At 34.9% G+C, this 25,196-nt stretch overlaps 1 protein-coding gene and 1 long non-coding RNA gene across 4 annotated transcripts in view; one reads left to right on the forward strand and one right to left on the reverse strand.

Annotated features, from left to right (window-relative positions):
- The window catches only part of LOC106661746, a 59,791-nt gene that overhangs the window by 13,982 nt on the left and 20,613 nt on the right, over nt 1-25,196 (forward strand). The window lies entirely within an intron of this gene.
- LOC106661744 (cyclin-dependent kinase 20-like) overlaps nt 1-25,196 on the reverse strand; it is a 74,388-nt gene that overhangs the window by 10,206 nt on the left and 38,986 nt on the right. The window contains exons 2-3 of one of the 3 annotated variants that reach the window (XM_014385335.2): nt 19,063-19,092; nt 3,950-4,100 (exon numbers count right to left, since the gene is read on the reverse strand). In XM_014385335.2, the coding sequence (XP_014240821.1) occupies nt 3,950-4,100; nt 19,063-19,092 (181 nt within the window). Of the gene's footprint in view, nt 1-3,949; nt 4,101-19,062; nt 19,093-25,196 lie in introns of those variants that run through there. The other 2 variants (XM_014385336.2, XM_014385333.2) reach the window with 2 other exon arrangements.

Here is a 25,196-nt window from a genome sequence, read left to right on the forward strand (position 1 = left end):
ATTATAATAGTGCGATTTTCAACGTGTAGGATACAATTGATTAATATTAAGAGATAATGCATGTCCAATTTGGAAACAAGAGTCGGAATCAAGTTGATCTTGCATTGGCTCGTTCATTGAGCCGATGTACTTGCGGGTTTCTATGACAATTAAACGAGTTATCACCTTTGAGCCACCTTCAGTGAGGAGTGCCTAAGAACATCATACCGAAGACGGTTGGTTACATGATGTTGGCTTTTTGTATTCTGCGTTACTTGTATTTGATGGTAGAAGTTTGATAACATAGGACGTCATGGTTTCTATTTATTGTGTTTTATCATTGTAATTTTCATGCTAATGATTATATCCATGAGTTATTAGTATAGTAGGTCGAGAAGGCTTTATGTTTAACGGTATTTGGTAATATTTATTTCGCTTGCTTATCGATAACGTTGTACATATTCTTCCTTGTTTTATTGATTCATAAATACGTATTGTATATGATTGTAGAAGTTTGAAGTTAGGACGTCTTGTTTTGTACTTATTAGTGTTATTTATTATGATAATCTTTATGGCAACGCTTACTCATTTTTCATACTAGAAGGAGGATGAGAAGGAACTACAGGAATATTTTGCTAATATTAGCATTTTTCGGGAGCGTTTTGGAGATAGATATTGAGAGGAAGACAGAAAGAGGGAAAGGGGACATTGAGAAGAGATTTATTTTTACATAATCACTCAAAGTTTGGTCTCTAGGACTACTCTTACTTAAAGTGTGAGAGAGGGAGAAAAAGGTAGGAAGAAGAGAGGGAAGAAGGAGGAAGAGAGAAGAGGGAGGGAAGGGAGAGAAAGAGAGAAAAAAGAGAGAAGAGGGAGGGAAGGGAAAAAGAGAGAAGAGGGAGGGTAGGGAGAAAAAGAGGGAGAGAAAAGAGAGAAAGAGAAGGAGGAGAGGGGGAAAGGGATAGGAGGAAGAGGGAGATAAACAGAGAGGAAGAGAGGGAGGGAGGAGAGAGAGAGAGATAAAGAGAGAGGGAGGGAGAGAGAGAGAGAAGGCGGGAGGGGAGGGGAGAGAGAGAATTATTTTTTAGTTACTAAGATAATAATAAAAAAAGGATTAGTTAAAACATAAGTACTTGTTTCCAAGGTTCAGCGAATTTTTAAAAATGTTTGATGTCAAATTGATTGCTTTTATCGTTTCAATGTGATAATGAGCCCCAATGAGCTCCATATCATTATTCTATTAGCTACCCCAAAAACGAAATTTACATATGGAAAAAAAGAGATAAAAATTGTGTAAATAATTGGTTTAACATGCTTCGCCATTGATTTGGGCGGTATGTTGCAAAACCGTAATTGGCAATTCGGAAGGTTGGTGTAAAGAAACCAACTGTTTATTACGGACGATCATCTGGAAATTCTGAACTCAGATTGACGTCAAAACACTTCTAGGTCAAAGAGATGGGTTCGGTTGAAGGACGGTCAACAAAATCTTATTCTTAGTCAGTTGAAAGCAGCTCGCAGATTGAACACAATCGATATTCCCGGTAGTCGTTAATAAGCCGAGATGAACCGATTTCTAGAGTATTCCGTTTTCAGTGATAACCGCATTCGGATCATGCAGATTTCAGCTAATTTTGTCAGAAAATGTTGATAAATTAAAGGCCGAAACTATAATCGACGAAAACACAAAAAAAGCGTTACACAATCGGAATAAACCGTATGGCGAAGGTTGCCTTTAATAAAACAGTAGTGTTATAAATATTTGAACAATGGATTAATTGAATCGTTAAAGAGAAAACGAAAATTCTAATTCGATTCGGCATTGAGAGCGTTTCTTTTGTTTTGGGGTGAATGTAAAACAGACAGCAAAATGTTTGCCATTATAGATTTTGTACAACGTATGTGATGTATGATTAATACTTTTATCATACTATACGATGAGGTCATGATAAGGCAGAATAAGTTGTACTTTGTATCGAATTGGTAATATCTGTAGAAATTATAAATATATTCCAGTTATCCAAATTTGTAAAATTATTGGTAGTACCACAGGCGAGGAGGGGTAGAGCGTAATTAGATAATTGGAAGGGGATGGAGTGAGTGAGTGAGTGAGTGAGAGAGAGAGAGGGAGGGAGGGAGAGGGAGGGAGGGAGAGGGAGAGAAAAAGAGGGAGAGAAAGAGAGAGAGTGAGTGAGAGATATTGAAGAGGGAATTCATGAGAGATACACCAGACGAAGCTTAAGAAATGGAGATATGTAGTATGAAAGTAACAATTGTTTTTACCTCCTTGGTGACTTTTGATAATCAGAGGGCATGGTCGTTCCAGGTATTTTCATTTCTAACAATATTGGTGCAAAATATTGTCAACATCTTATTGTCCGAGCTAAACAACACTACGTGGTATCATTATTGGTAGATAGTGAGATGCGGTCTGGTGTGACGTAAGTTTTAGAAAAACATTTTCTTTATTGCGTCAACGTTTCGATCTATTTCAATTAATTAAGGTTTTTAGTTGAGATAAAAAAGTCAGTTCTTCACTTGAAGTCACGATAGCTCAAGTGGTAGAGTATCGGCGTATCTAGCCGAAGGTCGTGTGTTCCCGAATCCCGCTCATGACACTGCTTTTTTATCTCATCTAAAAACCTTAATTAATTGGAAGATATTAATTGGTCAAGCGAACCCGAAAACTAGTGAAGGTTCGATCTTTACTAAGCCCTGAAGATGATCTCATTAAAGATCAAAACGTTGGCACGATAAACAAAATGTTTTTCTAAAACTTACTTCACACCAGACAGCATTTCACGATCTCCCAATAATCATTAACTAACGGTCACTAAACACCACATTTCTACTACGTGGTATTCTAACAAGACACAGTACCTACACCTACTCTTGCTGATACAGCAGATTTCGATGGGATTTATTAAAGGTTTACACAATTTCACTCGTCCGTAAGGTTGGTTAATGATCCGTATTTTCTCTAGCTCTAGTGAAGAAGCAATGCCTTTGTTTTTTTATACAATTTACATATGTTGTAATCTAATACTTTCTGCTGATAGTATTTCATCACTTTTAATAACCATAAGATCATGTCTGTCTTAAATATGTTTTTCCGTCATGACTGATAGGCTGATTCGGCAGATAAAAGATATTCATAGCAAAATTCTAAATAATAAATTAGTCGGCGAATGCAGCCAAAATCACCAAAGCATGGGCAAACAGAAAAACCTGATTATATCTTGGGTGCCAGGACACGAAGGAATTTTGGATAAAGAAAAAGCAGACACTGGGCAGAGGAGGATATGCAAGACCATACATAGGCCCTGAACCTATACTTGGAATAATAAAAAACAAATTATTGGCATATATAATGATGATCCAATTTGCAGATTATGTAATGAGGATTTAGAAACAGCCAACCATATCACCTTCGAATGCGAAGTTACGGCTCAGTGGAGACATAACCTAGCATAGAGAAAAAACCTCGGGGATGGAATTGTAGTAGCAATAGTCAATGAAATGAGCTAATACTTCTGAGAAGAAGAATTGAGTCGATTGCACTGAACTAGGAAGGTACAATAAGTCAGGAGGCTGCATTGCCACGGGAGAACATTCCTAGTATCTTCATCATCGTCGAATAATGGCGTTCATTTACTTCTATTTTGTATTGATGGCCAATTTTCAGAGTTGGAAAAATTTAAATTGTAAAAGAAAAATCTTCAATAGTGATTTTCTCTGGTTAAAACAGCATTTAAGGTATTCCTTATTTATATTCATGTTTCACACATTCGCCTACATTATCGATAAAATAATTATCTACGTGTAGATAAGAAATTCATGGTCACGGTGTTTTATCGACTAAGGCAGCTACGAGTGCTTCTTGTAATTTAAAAGTCGTAATTGTTTTATTTTTGTTGTTTGGCATTGAAGTTAAATAGGGCAAAGTTGAACTTAAAAATGAATCCCTTACCTTCCTTTTTTTGAAGAAGCCAAGCTGACTCTAGCCGAGGAGTGGTTGCTTTCCCTTTGAGCTTCCCTGAGAAGCCTAAGGTATTCTTCTGTCGGAGCAAAGGACAAGGGAGTGGTCCGTTCAGGACTCGGACCCACTTCCACCCACGATTCTGTAATCAATAAACAAAAGGCTAAAGTTAAGAAGAACAATAAGAAAAAATAAATGAAGGTCGGGTTTCATGGTTCATAAATCCTAAACAGATTGGTTTAACAATTTCTTTATGTACTTAATACAAAATATAATAAAGTGTGTTAGTCGAGTTAACAGAACAGACTATGGGGAAGCCATGCGGAAACAGGTCTGTGAGAAACTTAATACTTAAATTGAGAGCCAGTTCTATTATTTCGTAACATTAATTATTATTCGCAACGCTAATTATTATTGACCATGGTTAGATCTTAAGTTTAAGACAACTTCTGGGCTGTTTTCCAGTTGGACACAGAGTGTTTTTCCTCGGGCAAAAATGACGAAATTTATTGATCCATTTAAGCATAAATTTATTTCCCATTTTTTCTCCTTACGTCATACTGGAGAAAAACGCAGTATCTGTTTGCGTTCCCATTTCAATTATCACCGATGGTTTAACTTCACAAGAGAAAAACGTTCAAACCTGATAAACATGTGATAGCTTTGTTTTGTCGTGAATCATTAAAAAGATAAATGTTTAAATTGTTTGTACTAATATTAACCCCCCCTCTTGGGGGCCGAGCCAATATTGATGACATGCTAAAGGCCAAACAGGACAATACGGCGATTTTGACCCGATTCTCGGTATATTAACTAACCTCTGAATATTTAGAAAGGAAGTGTCGAATTAAATTGAATTATTGACCTGATTTGACGCAATGGCATATCCCCTTTGGGATTATCTGGTTTAGAAACACAATAATAAAGACGCCCGACGTGACGATATCGCATAACGATTGGCTGGGATACAAGTTAAACAAAAAATTATTTTATTCGTAATTAGTCATCATTAATAGCTAGCCACCAATGTACAGATTGGTCACCAGCCGCAGACCCTAAAATAATTTTCGTTTACGTACGTTTTGGTATACTACATGCTAGTTTGTTATCTCTGAAGACTGAAAATAAAAGAAAAAAGAAAAAAAGGAGAGACAGACCAGGAAATGACAAAACTACAGGTCCATCACCCAACAGTCCAAGTAGACAATTGTTTGCTCGTTTACGATAATTTCTGTATGCCTATTTTTGCTGTTTTCATCTCTCAGAAACTAAAACTGGCCAGAAGAGGAAACACGACCACTGATCATAACAGCGAAAACGGACAGACCAAAACGATGGGAAACAACCCATCTACAGATCCATCACCCCAAAGATAATTGCGGTTCGATCGTTTTCGATTGGCATGTCCATCCTTGCTAGTTTGATCAGTCGGGACACTGAAAATGAAGAAAAGCCGACACGTCACACAAGAATGACACATCTACACGGAAAAAAACACTTTGAGCCCTGTAGATGATTTCAATAAATATCGAAACGTTGGCATGATAAAGAAAATGTTTTTCTAAAACCTACGTCACACCAGACCGCTCCCTCACGGTCTCCAAATGATCAAATTTATATTTTATGTTAGCGTACATAAAAATACTACTATATTCACTGATTATTTGACCTAGTGTTCTTTTGGAAGTAGAGATATTTGTTGACTAAAACCGGGTATCGTTCCGTTATAAATAGCTGCATTTGTTCCGAAGAAAGCTGTAAGTACATTACTCCAATATCATTTCGTTTTGCTGACTGTTGTATAATGCTAGTAACTATTTAATTGATCGCGATTTGTAAAATAATACTATTAAACCTGCGGACTATTTGGCATACTTTGAAGATATCAGGGTATTTTTGCCAATAACTCGTTTTTTTACTGCTGTTATGTAATTAGTGGTGGTGTTTGGTGTTGGTTGTGTAATCTAAAGGAAAATGTTTAAATTTAAGTTAATTTAATTTCACACAAATATTGCCAAATATGTGTTAAAAGACTGTTGATTACGAACGAACAGAGTGACTCCATGTCACTAAAAAAAAATGTCCATCTACTCAAAAAAATGAAGGTGGGCCCACTTCCAAGTCCTCCCTAGGTCGATAGCGCATTGTCACGCCGCCTGTTTATCCGTTTGTAAAAATTGCGAGTGAATTTGATTTGAAGGCTGCGGATAATAAATATCAGGCTATTTATACACATGAGAATAAAAATGTAAACAAAAACAAAAAGTAATGTGAGTCACGGGACTTCAGGGTTGGCCGGCTGCGCAGCCAGTTTTAGCATTGTATCCAAAAATCGAGGATCTTCAGCACGCCTAAAATCACTACCGATGTAATTTACAATCAATTATAAATCATTTTTTTAACATCAACACATCCAAGATGGTTTAATAAAAAACCCAAAAATGTTATGAATCTCCCTTATGTAAATAGCTTTTCGTAGCCCCTGATAATATCAGAATGGTCAATGACCAACGAAGTCATTGCCTTCTTCGCTTGAAAGAATAGATACATTTTGACCCTCGCCAAATAAAAAGTGGTGTGATGTTGATCGAGGATTTAAAATGCCATTAAAATATAGATTTCAAGTGTGGCTCGAACAGGTTTTTTTAATTTAAGTGTTATCAAATATTTTTAAAAATGACATTTTTCGAGGGTTTTGAACACAATGGAATATAAATACTTCAAAATGTCCTTATAGTGAGTGGTTTATCATTTTAAACTAATTTTATTGGTTGACATCGGGGTCAGTGGACTCTTCAACTCGTTGAGGGCTAAGATTTGCGGAAAACCTGTTTAAGCACTTTGATCATGGAGTTGCGACGAATTGTGAGCGAAGTCGACTTTGTAAAAAAGGAAATACAGATTGACTAGATTTTCTAATTTTAACATGGATATGTTTTGTGGCCAGGTACATATTTTTTTGCGTGACCATTTTCGACCATCAATTTCGCTTTAAGAATGACTAGGCTAGATAGAGTTACGATTGGGTAAGTTAAGGTTAGGTGAGGTTGGTTTGCGTTAGGTTAGGAATGGTTAAGATTAGAGTTCCGTTAATAAAGTTAAGGATAGGAATAAGTTGAGTTAAAATTAGGTTACGTTAGACAGGATCCTAACCTTAATTAGGGTTACGTTAAGTAAAGTTAGGAAAAGAGTTGATGATGGATTTTGGTCTGCGAGTCGGTAAACTCAAGTTGAACGGCAAGGGACAGACCCAGTAAGTGGCCCTGGATCGGTTCAACATGGTTAACAATAATTAGAGAGAGATTACATAGAGATAAAGGTAGGTTAGGTACGATATGGTCCTAATCCTGATTAGGGCTGGGTTAAGTAACGTTTGGATTAGGTAGAATTAAAGTTAGGTTAGTTTATAGCCACATAGCCATGATTCAATGTATTTCCGTGAAACAGAGAAAATATGAGATTGCGGAAAGCTATTTTTTAATTGTTTTTGTGTCTTCGGGGCAATAATCCGAGCGCAAACGTTTTACACAATTCTGGGCCGTCGCGGTTGAAAATCTAGATCTGTATCCCATTTCCGCTTCCGGGATGAAAAAAGGAAGGGAAAAACGTCGAAAATCGTCATGCAAAAAAGTCGTCAAAAATATCTCGATCGAAATCAACACTGAAGGCGACGTGATGTCTCGCTTTTTCTTTTCGCAAAGATGTTGCACAGTGACTTCGATAACCGCGAAAACGAACGGACCAGAGATCCGCCTTCTCGGAAAAAAGAATATTAAATAAACGGAAATTATGCCAATTACGTAAACTATATACAAAACATTCAACCTTTGTTAAAAGACCATATTTTGTATCTGGCCTGCTTGACTGTCAGCCTCATTTTTACACAACTATCACAGGATAACGTTTATCACAACCTTCTGATAAACAAAAAGGCCTGAACCCAAGCCCAGTAATGGACCTTTATAACATCACCACTAACATATTAAAATCCTCTCTCAGAAAAGTAAATTTGGCATAGGAAAGTTTCGACCTGTGTTGGTCGGAATAGTTTCCCCCAGGTAACCGTTCCGGTTTCACAAATGGAAATTTCTAAAAGATCCGTATCTAATCCTGCCACTTGACACTACATTTTGCAAGATGGAAGAAAAATTACAAAGTTAAGATATTCAGCAGTAAGGCAAAAAATCTCTTTAATATATTCAGGTACTTAAATTCGGTAATGCTGAAACAGAATTCAACTTTAACTCAACTTATGTAAAAGTACTCACCATTGTTACTTAACTTTTGAAATAGAACCATCAAATCAAGTAACTAGAATTCGCTGATAGACAGATTAAATTGTATAACTGGGCTACTCAAACAGATTAAATTGTTTAACTGGGCTACTCTAATAAGTCTATTAAATCCTGATAATAAGTATTAAATCTTTAATAATTGCTCAATTTTTCGATAAACTTTAGTAATAGAATTACTACAATTTTTTTAAATTTGCCTATCCCCCCATAACTTAGGCGGGGTCGATACCGGCGGCCGCGCAAATAAAATTTTGGCTCTGGAACAGAGACTTTTTAACCTAATACCTTCATGAGGCCCTGCCTGCCTAAAGATTTCGCTTAAGGAAGGCTAGGTGTTGTTTATTTTTAACATTAATTGTTATCGATTAAATTGGAATCCTAAATATGTTTCTCCTTTACAAATAATGCAGAGGACATAGTCCCACTCGTCCACCTAACTTGTGAACTCACTTTTTATAATTCGTTATATACTACAAAAATAAATAAATATTTACATAAATACACTATAAACGAATAAGTCAATTACTGATAATAAATAAATAAACATTAAATTATATGACTAAATCGACCTGACCTAATTTATTCAAATTAAATAAAATTATCCATGATGTCCGCGCTGAAAATTTAAAAACGTGGACTCGACTTTTCTCATTTGTAACCTCCTTTTTTGATGGTGGCTAAATTTCTGAGTGTAAAGCCTTTAGTTTTCCCTCTCGCTCTCTCTCTCTCTCTCTCTCTCTCTCGCTCTCTCTCTCTCTCTCTGTCGAAGAGGGGACGAGAAAAATCTGTGCGCACCGAGCTGTAGGCGCTTTCAAAGTTGTATAAGGTATGCTGAGAATTACGTAACTTGCATTGTATAAAAATTGCGAAGTGCCCATTCTACTTTTACCCTCTCTTCAATTCAATAATTCAAAACTGTATTTAAAAGTCAGTCTTCCCTTATTGTCATTTTCCCATCTGATTTTTTCCTGTATACATTAAAAAAAAGCAAAAGCTCCGAAAATAAAAAGCAATCACGCATTGCTTCTTCGAAGCTTTTCTGAGCCCAATTCGTGATTCTCAATGTCCGGCAAGTGGGGCTTTTTTCCATCTTTGATTTGCCTAAGTGCTACCTTACTTTGAAGGACAATATCAATCGGTTGGGCGTAGGCTGTAGCTTGTAAGGAGTGCGAGGATGTCGTTTTGTATGCCTTTGTACATTTTAGTATGGCTATTCTTTGGCTCTGCTCAAGGATGTTTCTGGTAATGCTTTTTATTTTCGTCGTCCATGCCGCACTTCTGTACGTATCTATGTGCAAATAAATGGTTTTATACACTGTTCATAAGGCTTTTGGGTCCGTACTCAAACCATTAACTAATATATATTTAGAATCTTTAAGAGCACTGTTAGGTTTGTCAAACTTCAGTTATGTGTGTTATATATTTCATTTTGGTATTGTATATTTTAATGTACTGGCGCTGCCAAGAAAATAATCAATCTTTGGGCGTGCAAATGTTAACTAAATATCTATATGACATACAATACATAATAATTTTTATAAACGAACGACGTAGCAAAGTAGGTTAAAATATATAGTTTTTTAGTGACAAACTAAAGTTGATGGTTAATTTTTTCTCTAAACACCCCTAAATAAAAAATTTTGGAAAAACCAAAAAATAAAAAATTCTCAAATTGTTCGCCTACGATTTTTTTCTCGAAATTCACAACTTTAAAACGACGACAGATCCATAGGAATTTTTACGGGGTTTAGGACCCTGTAACCTGTAAGTAACGACATAACCCTGACCTCCGTAAATAAATCAGAACCGTATTGATAAGAAAAATGTTTAACGTGTTATATAGAATCACGAATAGTGGGGCGCTGACCCCCCGTTATCAGCATACTCTTCTACCGTTCAACTATGTCATCATCGTGACTATAATCGATTTTGGTTAGGTTTTATGCTCAGGCACCCTACGTTAAAGCGAATCGACACTTTTCGAAATAAATGCCTTCCCAGCACCCCCATCCCTGTCCTGTCTTCAGAAGAAAATGGCAAGGTAGCTCTGATTGTACTCAAATTGGAATACTTTATCGCCCTCTCTACCCTAAACTAAGACATAAGCCCTGGTATAAGTATGTGAGTAGCAAAAGATATTTTGCTGTCATTTCTAGTATAACAGCTAACTATGGAATTTGCGAGTACTATCTCTATAAGATACTCCTCAGACCCCACCTCAAACCAGTCAACTTGTGACATCAAGGTCGATGATTTCGAACATATCGTAAGGGAAGTTGTATTCAAAGCATTCGATGGCATGAAAGAAGTGACAAAACCATATAAATGGAAGCCGCTGCTTGCTCAGAGACAGAAATTATATATTGGGCTATCTTTTCATTTTTCGAAACATGTCGAATTGATGTTTGAACGATAAAAAATAAAATAAAAATAAAGCAATGAAGTAAAATAAATGTATGTAAATAGAATACAATAAAAAAATAACGGTAAAATAAAAATTAAACGACAAACGAAAAAAATAATTACAAAAAACTAGTGGATGGCTAATACCTCTGGCAAGCCCAAAAATTAATAAATAAACGTTTCGATAGGTTTTGTTGGCTTTATCCTTATTTATCTCACTTGTAATGATATAAAAACCAAGGTAGTTGGCACAGGACAAACAAGAAAAATTCAGCTTTCCAACAATTGTACGTCTTCTTGCAATGCAACTTAGCCTTGATATTTGCTTGATAATTTATCGTGGATTTGCTGTTATAATCGAGAGAATTTTGTGTTTACCGCTACTTTTAAAAACAAATTTTACTCATTCATTTATTCCTGACATAAGCATTTGATTAGAGGGACGCCAAGGACTGTTTTCCGATTTGTTATCACGATTCAAACACACATACGTCGAAACAGGTCTAGTGATAACACTAGCTATACTTTAGGAAAGCTCGGTGGTTCAAGAAAATCTGATTTCCGAATGAACAGGATGATATTGTTTCATAAAAGTTCGCTTACTTTCAAAACACACCAATCTGTTGTAATTATAAGTTGGATGAGCGAAAATACAAGTTCTATGTAGCAATAACAAATATCCGTGCCTCATTTACAAAAATAATAAAAGTTCAATATAATATGTCAAAGTCAGAGTTAATATTAACGCTTCTATCCTTCTATTCTATCCTTTTGAAAAAGATAGTTCCTACTCACAGTAAGTTGTTTTCCAACATCCGGATTTCGAGCTTTTAGCTCATCATCAGGTTGAAGGAGTTGTACAACCACGTCTTTCGACATGAATTGCTAAAATTGTTTTTTTGCTAAACTAAAATATAACTTAGTTCATTATTCAGGTAAAGTTTAACCACGGACTGGTTCAATTAAAATCGTTCAGCTAAAAAATTTAGTTATTGAAGTACAGGTATCTAACAAGTATGGGTGGTCTTCTTTCGGAAGAAATGTAAGTTAGCTCTAATATAAAAATCTAGTAGAATGAGGTCCTATTTCTTAATTTTCTGATATTTTTTAATTAGAGTAAAGAATATAAAATCGAGCCTTTCTAACATACTAACCACACTTTTTTAATTTTTTTTAAATTAATTTTCATTTAATAATATGCTGGTAAAAATATTTTAAATCTAGAAAGGTGGGTTTTTTTTATAACTAAACACACCATTTATCTTTATGCCAAATATTTTAATTGCTAATGCATTTCGGGTCTCGTCCTTGGTCCCTCCTCAAAGCTCACTACATATGTAGGTAAAATAGTGAGCTGTGAAGAGGGACCATGGACTGACCGGAAATGCATTAGCAATCAAAATATTTTGCAGAAAAATAAATGGTGTTTATGTAGAAAAATAAATACATAAGTACATAAAAAAATTTAGATTTAAAATATCAACCACAGTTCTAAAAGTGAATGTCTCGAACCGTTGACAAACTTCGAAAACGACTTGTCATCCAAGCTGTTGGATGAATTAGAGTTTTATCGGCCGGGTTGGAAAGAGGGTCGTTCAATTTTCAAGCACGTCCTCGCGAACATCGGCCAAACGGATAAATTTCCCGAGGGATAGTTCGAGAACTATCGCATCGCATTTTCCGGAAGGGGACGCTAATAGCACACAGGCAAGGTCGATTCCTATGTTCAGAAGCGTAATGATTTTTCTAATTTATCCGGTGTTCTGTGGAAACGTCACTCGGAATGCGGAAGGAGGTTTACTTATTTTTAGACTGTTTATTTAAAAAGGGGGTCAAGTTAACAAATTTAGACAAATTCCACAGTATAAGAAACTGTATATACGTAGTATATAGTTGGACAAAAAAATATGCGTGTCTGGAATTCAATCGGGACAAAACGTAAATGGATTTATTTTGGAGACGTCCAGATTTTATTTTCATATCCCAGTTTCATCGTGTATTTTAATTCGCTGTACCAAAACTGAACAAAATAAAACTATTTATGACAATACAAAATACTTATTACAATCTCATATGTGGTAAGCAGTGAACAAAGCGAGAAGCCACGGACTAGTATAATCAGAGTCGATCACTGCGGACAAACCTTTCAGTAATTAAATAATTAAATTTATTTCGATCGTTTGACTAATATCAAAGGTTTCATTTGTGTCAGGATGACAGTAAATATTAGAAAACCCTTGTTTCCTTTTTATCTGATCAGTACGTTAGTTCTGTTGAACAAACTACGTACACAATATCATTGACCAATTTGTTGACCTGTTTGATCACTTGATAATTATTAATAATATTATTTGAAGTTTAAAATTTGGCTCGTCGTTTGAAGGCCGGTTTGATTAGTAAATTATTCGCACTTTTCCTGACAACCTAGCCCGCCGTTTGTTTTCTATTTTTGACAGGGGTTATCGTACTTTGAATTACCTCTTGGAAGAGCAAGTGTCAAATATAATATTAAAAATTAAACGAGGGTCGATTGATTCAAGTGGAACCGGAGACGACCTGGTTGCAAATGTGATGCTTCCTCGACGTGATGCACTCCAGTCACGGTTCGGATACTTAATACAGCTGCAAAAATCCTGTACGTTCAATTGATCAATTGCTCATGATTTAACTACTATAGAATTATTGATCACTGACCCATCTTTGATAGCTGATCTCATTATAGAGCTCTTTGAGAGATAAGAAAATATAAATATGGTCGTATTTGTGTGTTTTTCATTACTTTCTTTTACACGTAATCACTTTTATTATTATATTTTGAAAAGCGTCTGTTTATTATATATTTGTACAACGGTGAGTTGGAAAAACAAAATTGAAAACGGGATTAAAAGGGTTTCTTTTGTTTGTTTCTCACAACATCACTCTTTCTCTGCTATCCTTTTTCTCTCTCTTACAATCTCTATTCCTACTCTTTCTTTACAATCCCTTCTTTTCGCTCTTCCCTTTTTTTCTTGTCGCCTCACTTCTTGATTATTTTCTTCTCTTCCCCCTCTCTCTCTCTTTCTCTCCCATACAAACTTCAATTTCATGCGCTAAATTCAGAAAAGGATATAGTACAATCGATAATATTGGAAATTTATATGAAATATTATTAAAATTTAAACGAAAAGAAAACGCAGCAAACTGTATTGCTTTTTCATTGACTTTAAATCAGCTTTTGACTCCCCAGTAAGAAATACAATTTGTTACAAATTGAATGTCTTAGATTTATCGACTAAATTAATTGAAATAATTAAAAGGTAGGTGATGAAAACACTTAACCAGCTATATGGACGAAACAAGGAAGCACAAGATTTTAGCAAACAAAACTGGTATGAAGCAAATATGTTTTTATCCCCACTCCTGTTCTCATTGTTTCTTGAATATTTTGATAACTTTATCGAAGGTGGTGTATGAAAATAAAAGTCTTATTATATGCGGTCGACATTGTTATTTTCGCTGATAATGCTCTTACGCTCTAAAGGATGTTAGACAAAGTGGTCAGCTACTGTCTATTGTGGAACATGGCTGTTAATTTAAGAAAATCATCAATAATGGTCTTTAAAAAAGGAGGAAAATTTGCTAAAAATGAACGTTGGAAATATGACGGTAAAAATGTAAACATTGTGGTTGAATGTAAGTACTTGGGGCTTTATAGTGACCATCAGACTTCATTTCGAAAACATTTCAAAGAAAAAATTAAACCTCTAAACTAGGCCTAGGGAGTGTATTGAACTCCTTCGTAAACAAAGATGATATGCCTCTTACAGCAAAATATAAGGTGTTTCTTGTCGGCCGGATGATGGCTAATGATTAGACAATTTGTCCGGGTGGCGTCCAGAGAATGAGTAACTCAGCAGTTCGACTTTTTTTATTATTGACGACGTTTCTTTAATGTAGAGGAGCGCCTACTGCCTTTTGCTATGCCCTGTTAATAATTAGAATTCAAACAATTACATGGGCCCCCTATTCAACTTTTTATACTTTGATTTCTGAATTTTGATTGGTAACTTGTGCAAGCTGTACAATTTACTTTCATTTTCGCTGTCGCCATTTCCTAGTAAGTGGCTGTACTAGATTTTAGCGAACAATCTGTATAAATTGTTATTTGTATTTGTAGTATAGAAATTGTTATCTTGTAGAATGTTTTGCCTGATGAAGGACTAAATTAAGTCCGAAACTTGGCCAATAATAAAAAAAAGTTATAAACTAATGAGTTGTTCATTCACTGGGCGCCACCCTGACAAATTCTCCAATCATGTATGAGGTGTTTGATTCCGTATCGCAAGCAATTATATGCTACGCAGCATAGATCTGGGGTTATCAGGAATATGAGGAAATCGGAAGTGTCCAGAGACACTTTATTAACAAATTGTTCTGCATGCCCAAGAGTTATCCAAATTATGTACTTTATCTCGAATTATGCCTTTGTTCGTTTTTAATGTTTCACTGCATATTAACTATATTCAAAGGGCCCTTCAATGTTCCCGTCTTAGGAAGTTATTAATAGAAGAGATAAGGACAAAAAAAAATATTTTGGTACGATTCCTTGTTGTAACAAATGTTTAAAAATGGGATACGATATCATGAAATTATATCAAGAAAAAATTCAACTTACTAGAAGATTTAAAACAGTTCAGACAGTGCCTCATTTGGAGGAGAGCGCACGCGTTTTCATTCATTGTACAAAGCTATCAACACTGACCTAGGGAAAACACGTCTTAAAAAGACAGTTCACGAAGGTCTATTTTTATGTCTGTAAAAATGAAAACTAGGAGCGAAATGCTAAATTTAAATAGTTATACACTAGAAGTGAGGAGAGATGTGTTCTCTTTGAATATGTTAGCAAATGAAACTGTCTTTTATTTTGTTTGTATCTGCCCAATTCTGAGGAATTACAGAAAATCTTTTTTACATGCATTCGAATTAAATTGTTATACATTTCTCGAATATTTAAATGGACGATATTAGCAGGAACTATACAATTATGGTATATGTGCATTGACGTATAGAAATGACACAAGAATTTAATTTATTAAATTAATATAATTAACTATTTATTTATTTTTCATATGTTTATTTATTCTCGTGTTTTACTGTTTGAAAATATAACTTGTTAATGTTGCGTAGTTATAGTTAATGGTATTCAAAGTCCATTTATTTTGTGAATGTTAAATTGAGTACTGTATACAATATTTATATATTTATTAATAGTTGTTACGAGTTATAAATGGGGTATGGACATTTATTAAACTAATTTATTTGTTACATTTTGATCAATTGCTTATATATGTACGTACGCTTGTTATCGTATTATTTTTTCTCTGTAGCTGATTTAAATAGGATTCAATGCCTCTTATATACATTATATATGTGTTATGCGTGGCAACATCCGCAGACGGATCATTATCACAAATGTGTATATGCTTTTTGTACAGCACACATTTGTATGTTGTTTTTTTTAGAGAAAAAAAAACAACAAAACATTTCTATTCTATTCTCTCATACAAACTTTTTATTTTCTTTCTCTTACCTTCTACCTATTTTATTTTTTCCTTCTCTCTTTCTGTATAGGCCACTCTTACTGCCGGTTTTTTGGTCGTTTTCGTTTACATTCTTCTCTTATGCTGAACCTGTCTTTGCTGACTCTCTTCTTTTCTTGCCTTTTTCTTTCTATTTTGCCTAACCCTTTAGCTCCCTTTCTCTGCTACTTCTATCTCTCTTTTGCTTCCGATCTACCCCTTCGCTGAATCTTTTCTTCATTTCTCTCTCACTATCTTTACAGTCTGTCTTTTTTCTTTATTTCGTCCTTCGGCGTCCCTTTTTTCTTATTGGACATCAACTATTCCTCCTCTCTTTATTTACAGTTTCTTTTTCCCTCTTTCTTTACGCACCCACCATCTTGTCTTTGCTGGCTCTTCTTCTCTTCCTTCTCTCTTTTTTAGTGTTAGTGCTTTCTCTTATCCCTCTATTTACCTATATATCTTTAACCATACACCTATCTTTCGTCGCTGACAATATTTTTCTCTTTTCTATTTTTTAAATATTTTGTCTAAACCTGTATCTCTTTTTCTCTTTCTGTTCTAATCCACCACTTCTCTTACTTTATTGACTCTTTTCATTCTTTCTTATATTCGACCTTTTTTTCTTCGGTCTTTCCCTCATCCCACCTCCCTCCCTCCCTCTCTCTCTCTCTCTCTCTCTCTCTCTCTCTCTCTCTCTCTCTCTCACACACACACACACACACACACACACACACACACGCACACACACTGTATGCATTCTTACTCTTTCATATTGGTTTAACATGTCTTATTTTTTTGTAGGTAAGCCTGACAATTTTAGTTTCATTGAAAATGGAATGATTTAATAAAAATCATCAACCTGACTCTTGGCGAATAAAAATCCTCCAAAACACATACGTTTCGTCATGCTGTTGACAATGAGCAAAGTTAAGGTCCGTCATCCTATATTCTATGACTCAACAATCTTATCTTATCAAAAGGAACGAAAGTTAAAAAAAATATATTAAAAATCAAACAATAGAGTATTCGGTAGAAAGCCTTGTTTCATCACGACATTATTTATGGTATTTGAATAAAAAATTGTTGTTGTTGTTTTGTAAGTAGATGCGAGATAAGTAAAAAAGATAATGCCAATTAAACCCTGAAATAACAAGAATAAAAAAAAGTAATTTGAAAAAACTGCTCAACAGGCTGCAACCACAGGGGAAAAACGTCTAGCCGACGAACAATATGAGATAAGGTTATATTTGATATAAATTTTATTACTTCGATCATATTAAGGATTTCAATGGAATATTTGTAGCGTTTGTTGAAAATCTAATCGATTTTAAGAACTTATATTAATTAAGGTCCTTGTTATTCTAGGCATAACGCTTTTTTTATAGTTTCACTATCTATTCGATTTCCTGGGATATTCAGATCTGATCAATCGTGACATAGTTGTTTTTATAGTATTTCGTATAGATTACTACATTGTCAAGCATAAAAGTTTGATCTTTGTTTAACCAGATGATTTATATTTTCAGCAATGTTCAATAATCTAGTTGTATCCATAGCAATATCTTAAGTACATGTTAGTCTCATAGAATATTATTTTTTTCCACCATGACCTGAACATATTGTTGAAAAGTTGATTAGATCTATACACAAACCAGAAAAAGCCACTTCGCCGATTTCTTTGGGGATTATTATTACATTTCAAAAGTATCAGTACCTCCACCGGGTTAATATTTCACAGTTACAAGACAAACTTCCGACCGGCCAGTTTCGCCTTGCCATCTTGCCTGCAGAGTGAGAGGTAGACCGTTTTCTTCATATTTGAGATGTTGATCAAGTTTTTTTTTATTACCTGGGCCATTGCATTTTAGCCCTTAACTATTTTATTTGATAGCCCTTCACTTCCCTCAAATATTGGTTGAATTAAACAGACAAGCACAGAGATTATTTTGTAAGATTTTAATGCTTTTATCATCACATTAAAGTATGTAATTTTTCTAATTATTACCTGCATTAAGCACAATTGCAAATAATAACGGGGAGACCTGACACCCACATCAGGGTCACCTTGTTGGTCTTTCCGAGACTAGAATGTTTATAGGAGCTTTCAGACTAACTTTCAGCTTATTTTGAAAAATATTGATGTACATGCCCATAGGTTCTGCATATTTTGTTTTGGTACACTCTTACCACTTTATGTTCTGTCCTGGACCCATCGGTATATCAACAGATATCTTCCTTGACTGGGTTTTTCTCTTTCTTCCAATGCGTTTTAGTTCTTAGTTTTGTCTATATATTTTGATTAGATTCAAATATCCTGTTCCTGTCATCCCCAGAAGCTACGAGTATATTCATTATATATTCCATCAGATATTCTCTCATTAGAACATGCATGTGTTTACTAATCCTGTGATATTTAAACAGCCGATCTTTTGCAGTTTGTTTTTCTTAGCCAACAGGTCATTTTTAGATTTATTATAATAAAGTCTGACAACTAATAAATTTTTTTTAAACTATAGAAACAGTTTCATACGAATTTCTAATACATTAATGATGAACTATGCATATTATGGTAACTAAAAGAGTTATATAAGAAAGAGTCACATTGTTGGAAAGTCCACTGGATATACAAATTTAACACTGAATAAGAGACTTATGCCATGATGTCGAAAACGTTCTGTTAGTAAAGAAAATTCCATGCTGCAGTCTATTGTTCAACAACCGATGGCACAAGTGACAGAACTGTAGAGTAAACAGCGAAAAGATTTAATTATTATTTAAAAAAAGTTAATAAAAGAGTTAGTTATAAAAGAAACGTGGAAGAACGAAATAACTAATAAAAACGAACCTGCTTTGATTGACCACTGAGGTTGATTTTCTGAAAAATCACCAAAGATCATTGTAAATAAAAAAAATTTCCTTCTTTAAAATTGTTAAATTGCAATATTCTAGCTGCTGAGTGAAAGAGGCGTGTGTAAAAAAGCCCACAAAGTAGGATACATAATTTGCTTCAGGTTAACGTTCTATCAAGTTGAACGATACTGCCAAATAATTATCTTTAGGCCAAATAAATGCTAAGGACAATTAGCGAGTGTATGTTGCCGCATATATTTTTGTCGGTAGGCCAAGCCGGAATTCATGGGCAACGATCTCTGACCCCGATAAAGGTTCGTTCTAAAAGTAGACCCCTATGCGGCCCCTCTGCTTTCCTTCTCAATGCCATCCTTGACAAGGCGAACCGGCCGGTTGTAAACATTCGTCCTTTTTTTTATTAACTTAACGGAAGACGAACCGAGGATTAATGGGCGGTTGAAGAAGAACAAATAGAAGAGGCATGTTTTGTTTACGACTTGCGAGGGCCGCGGCGCCACAGATATAAATAGACGATCACGGTGTACGACACTGACAAATAGTTCAATGCCAGATTGGCGATTTGCGCTAGGCTAGTCACCTACATTTTTGTCGGGTTGTTGTCCTGGCATGTTTGTTTGTCTAAGAGATGAAAAGGTTTCCCTATGAACGAATTTTTGATAGAATTGTAGGAGGTAAATCATGATCAAACGTCATAATCAAAATCACGTCACGTAAATATTACAGATTTATAAAATACATGTGGTGTCAACATAACAGCCGAAAAAGAAAAATTCTTATAAAAAAGAAACAATTATGACAAATTTGATACCACCATAAGTTTGTATACTGTAAAAAATGCGCTTTTCTGTGAATTTATATATGAATAATAATAATAAAAAATGGGTGGTCCTAGATAAAGTTAAACTAAAGTAAAAAGGACTTATGCACTAATGGCAGCTTAGATTAGGTTGTGAATTAGTTGGAAATTATAGGCCCCAACCGGGGTATCAAATGTCACGGAGTGACGTCGTTTAATTTCGTGTAAGGTTTACCAGGCTAAGATTAGACACTCACGATTAGCCAGAAGCCCATGCCAAAAAGCGTGTCGATGTTTACTCTAATCTTGTTAAAAGTGGAAAAAGATGGCGTCAAAAAGTTCTGTAATGGGCAAGAGACAGCGTCTTGACTCTCCCTACTTATAACCTTGACGTCGCGGGGACTATTCCGTCTGATGTAAGGTTTCAAAAATATGTAAATACTATGGTCGTTGATCGGTTCATAAAAAAACTCGTACTTTGAGAGGGAATTAGATTAGATCTTCGCAATTAGCCAGAAGCCCACCCCATAAGGCGAATGAATGCTTGCACTGATCTTGTTAAAAGTGGAAGGAAATGGCAGTCAAAATTTTCTGAGACAAGAGGCAGAGTCGTGATGTTTCCTACTTTGACGTGCACTATTGACGTTTTACCAACTTTGGTTGGTTCAGAAAAATCTCGTACTTTGCATTTGGTGAAAGTGTTTCATCGGTAAGGCAAGCTATTGACTCTTCGCCTTATAGTCAAGGTCGATAGAATATGCATAATTTTAAAAACAAAAGCCCTTTAAAACATCACATTTTTCGCGTTTGTCCTGTTTGTGAAATGGAAACAGTGATTTGACGCTCCCTGCTTATATCCTTGACGTCGGAGAGCTGACATACGTGGTTTTACAAGTGAAATTCCTCGGTTTTGAATCGAACACAACAGTACACACAGCATTACAGCATTAATAAAACACACCTGGATTTAAAGCCCCAGTAATAAAAATTGGATATTTTTGTAAAAGACCCCTTTGAGTTTGCAATCAAAATCCCCAGTTTTGATAAACGTGAATAGAAAAATGACAATGATTTTCTGATCAGCTGTATTTTGCATTTTACAAGGTTAAAATATGGAAACGGATGGTGACAACGACTTGCCTCTCCCTGCTTATAACCTGCCTTGCGGAATATTGCGACTGATATGAGGTTTTAACAATCAGAACTAGCCTTTTTCTTATCAACCAAAGCGTATCACCAAGCATCTGAACGCGGATCGTGCAAAATTAAGGATATAAATGTCAAAAGTGTGCCAATGGAGAAAATCTCTAAAATCAAAAAAGATGTCACGGTTTGGATAAGAAAATATCTGATTATTTGAATATTTTCGAATATCCTTAACAATCGATCGTTTGGAGAAAAAAAAGCTGTAGCAACTATGGAAGCTTTGAACTTTTAGCTGCATTATTGACTCTATGCTTTGCACTTAAGAGGTCGATAAAGTACATGAAGTTGAAAAAGGAAAATCCATAATTTATATCACCTGCTCAAGGTTCTATCATTGTTGATAGAAACGATGGATTTTCCTTTTAAAACTTCATCACATCATTTGCGTTTGACAAGGCATGATTCGAGTAAATGAAAAAGTAAAACTCCGAACTTTCTTATTACCAAAGGATATCACAGCAGCAATCGCAAAACACATCTGCACAAACTACTAGACGCGGATCGCTTAAAATTAAGGATATAAGTGTGCCATGTATAAAATCTTTACAATCTAAAATATGTCCGAGCTTGATCCACTAGTTGTTCGTTTCGCAAAACAGCTGTTACTTACCGTTTGTAGAAACTGCGAAATTTTGAACTTCTAGCTTCATTATTGACTTAAGCTTTGCACTTGATAAATTATCTGCTACTAGACCACATTTTTGCAAATATTTTGCGTTTGCAAGGTAGGATCGAGGGAAATGGTAGGATTCAGCGTGTCTCCTCTCCCTGCTTATACCCTTGACGTGCACTATTGGCACACGTGGCTTTACAAACTTTGACCAATTCCAGAAAAAGCTCGCACTTTGCGTTTGCTGAAAATGCTTTGCACTTCACATTTTTTTGATAAAGGAGGCTTATTGATTTTTAGCCGTCTAGTCAAGCTCAATAGAATATGTGTAATTTTAAAGAAAAATCCCCCCTTGCTTGTACCCTTATCGTCGTCATGCTTACCCTCGTATTCTGTCAATGGCACATTTTTATGTCGAAAGGAAGGTGTGTTAAACTAATTGAAATTAGTGGGCGAATATTTTTGTCTCGAACCGAAGGAGAGGTAACAATTGTAAAATCTGGCTGATGGGTAAAACTGGTGAACATAAAAATACATTTTTACGGAACAAAAATCGTGAATTGAAACGTAATTGTACTTATCGCGATATAAAGTTGAAAATTGATTAGTTTTTTTTTTAAATTAACTAAACTTTATTCTTTTCAACTAACTCCTGGGTTATTTTCATTGCTAGTTTAATTAGATAAAAAGACGTTCTGTTCAATCGTTTTCAGGCCAAAAGAGGGAGGAAACCCTTCTGGCGATTACGTCGTCCCTCTCAGCCAGATGTGACAACATAGCAGTCCAACAGAACAAAATCTCGTTTACATAATGAAAAATACAATTTTTATGCCAAGCAAAACTGCAAATTGTTATACAAAATGGGGGGGGGGTTATCCTGGGTTATCAACATTCCTAACAAGTTTTTGCTGTAATTTTAATGTTTTTAATTAAAAAAGTGACCGTTAAGTATACAAAAGTAAGTTTTGCCATATACTTCATCTCCCTTGATTATTACGGTCCGCCTGTTCTCGCTTCGATCAAAACCCAACAACAATACAACTCCTAATATTAAGTTAAAAGTTTAAATGCTGTATAATTTTCACGGGAGTTCATTATAAACTACTAATAATTAACTCCAAATAAATGGGAGGGTTACATTTCCATTTTTTTCCAACACTGGCTTTACTAAAACGTGATGTCATCCTATATAGATTACTTTTATACAATAACATATTATAATTACTATTTACCTGCTTTCATTTCTAAAGTCACTAGCAAGAATGTCACTAATTCGATTAATTGGTAAGAATTTCTCTTAACTATCATTAATTAATGTACAAATTTAAACGGATTTTTCTCACTGGTACTATTTTTTAACCACAGAATTCTCTTCCACACTACCACCTTTATTTAACCTGTAGTTGTCCTTCCAACGTAAAGTATATTGAGAGCTCAAAGATAAAACATTGATGAAGGATATAACGCGACAGTGATCGATAGAAGAAAGCTGTCTCACTTCAGAAAATTTGCATTTTCATGCACCCCCTCCCCCATATTTTTCATTGTTTTGTTGAAAATTTTAAAAGGATCAATACTGCAGGAAAACGTGCAACCCAGATTTAAGAGATGAACGAACCAGTAGCATCCTTAATGATATTTTTATTGGCAAAGTACAAAACTCAGGCCAGTTAATGATGTGGTGCATTGTTTCGGTGATTTTCTATTGGATGTTTGCCTTTAGCCAAAAATTAATAAATTTTACGTTTAATTTTAATTAACAACACTTTTTATCGAAGGAGTTAGTCTAGATGAAAAAGCTAGTGTCACGAGCGGGAATCGAACCCAAGACCTTCAGCTCAATATTCCCCTGCTCTAACCACTATCACACCAATTCCTCATTTCAACTTACAACTTTTCCAATTTTCTCTCTTTTTTTTATTTAATGCATAATACTTGTTCTTTTCCGATTAGTAAATACTCTTCCTATTATAGAAAAAAAGCAATTGGAACAATGAAAGCTTAGAACTTTTAGCAACATTATTGACTCTATGCTTCACACTTACACTTTGAGTATATATATATATAACTTTAAAATGTTTATTCAAGCCTGCTCAATATAAAAAATCGGTGTCAAAAGTTCGATTATCAATCAACTGAAACCTTTTCATAATCAAGTGAGCTGCCAAAGATAAGAAATAAAAATAATATATCATTACAGAAAATGTTTCAGACTTGCACGTTATTTATAGTTTATTATCTTTGATTACTGGGTAGCGAAATTATCAACGCAGTTCAGTATTTTTCTTTTTTTCTTAACCAGGATCATTTGACATGATATTTTTCGATAAGGATACGAAACTATTTTTAATCCGGCCGCTGTTGTCAAACGGCGGTTTGCTGAGTCGGTATTATATGCAGAAAGCATAGCGTTCACATGGGCAAGGACGTAGCCGAAGCGAACATTTCCGGGGGTTAATTTTAGTAATTCCCACTTGCTAAAAAAGTGACAATATTTCTTATATTATCATCTTATATTATCGAAGTTCAATTGTGAGAGATGGTGATTCTATTACGAAAGTCAAGAAACAAGAGTTATATCTTAAATTATAGAAGTCTGGTAACAAGAGTGACAACAAGAGATATGTTACAGAAGTCTAAATTGTGAGAGATAGTATTCTATTACGGAAGTCAAACCACAACAGTTAGATCCTACATTACAAAAGTCTGATAACAAGACTTACATGTTTTATTATAGAAATATGGTAACAAAGAATCACCACCCTTACAGTCAACATCTAAACCGCAGTGGCCACCAACGCCGTCAGATTGTGTAAGTTCAATAACATGAGTCATGTCCTAAATTATAGAAAATTAGTTGCGAGAGTTAGCGGTTTTATTACAGATATCAGGTAACAAAAGTTAGGTCTTTATTGTAGAAGTCTTGTTACAAGAGCTGACGTGTTAAACTGAAGTCTAATCACAAGAGTTATATCGTATATTACAGAAGATTAGTTACCAGAGTTGGTGGTTCTATTACAGGGATCAGGTAACGAAAGTTAGATCTTGTATTATGGAAGTCTTACAAGAGTTAAGGTGTTTAACAGTAACAGAAGTAGAGTCATTATTGTTATATGTATAACAGAAGTTCCGTTGCCAAAGCTGGTGGTTCTATTAAAGAAATCGGGTAAAAAAGTTAGATATTATATTACATATGTTGGTAACAAGAGTTGTGGTTTTGAACATACGTCTCTAACAAGAGTTACATCATATAACATACTTTATTAGTTGCATGAGTTAGAGGTTTAATTAAACAAAAGTTGGCTCTTCTATTACAGAAGTCTTGTTTCAAGAGTTTAAATGTTAACTGAAGTCTAATCACAATCTTATATTACAGAATATTAGTTGGAATAGTTAGCGGTACAATTACGGTATTTGTAACACAAGTTTGAAAAGAATGGTTCTACTCACAGAACTATAGTTGGTAACGATCAAGCATTAAATGCTCGTGGTTGGA

Source organism: Cimex lectularius, unplaced genomic scaffold (assembly GCF_000648675.2).
Source record: "Cimex lectularius strain Harlan isolate CLEC.00 unplaced genomic scaffold, Clec_2.1 scaffold59, whole genome shotgun sequence".
Lineage (NCBI taxonomy): Eukaryota > Metazoa > Arthropoda > Insecta > Hemiptera > Cimicidae > Cimex > Cimex lectularius.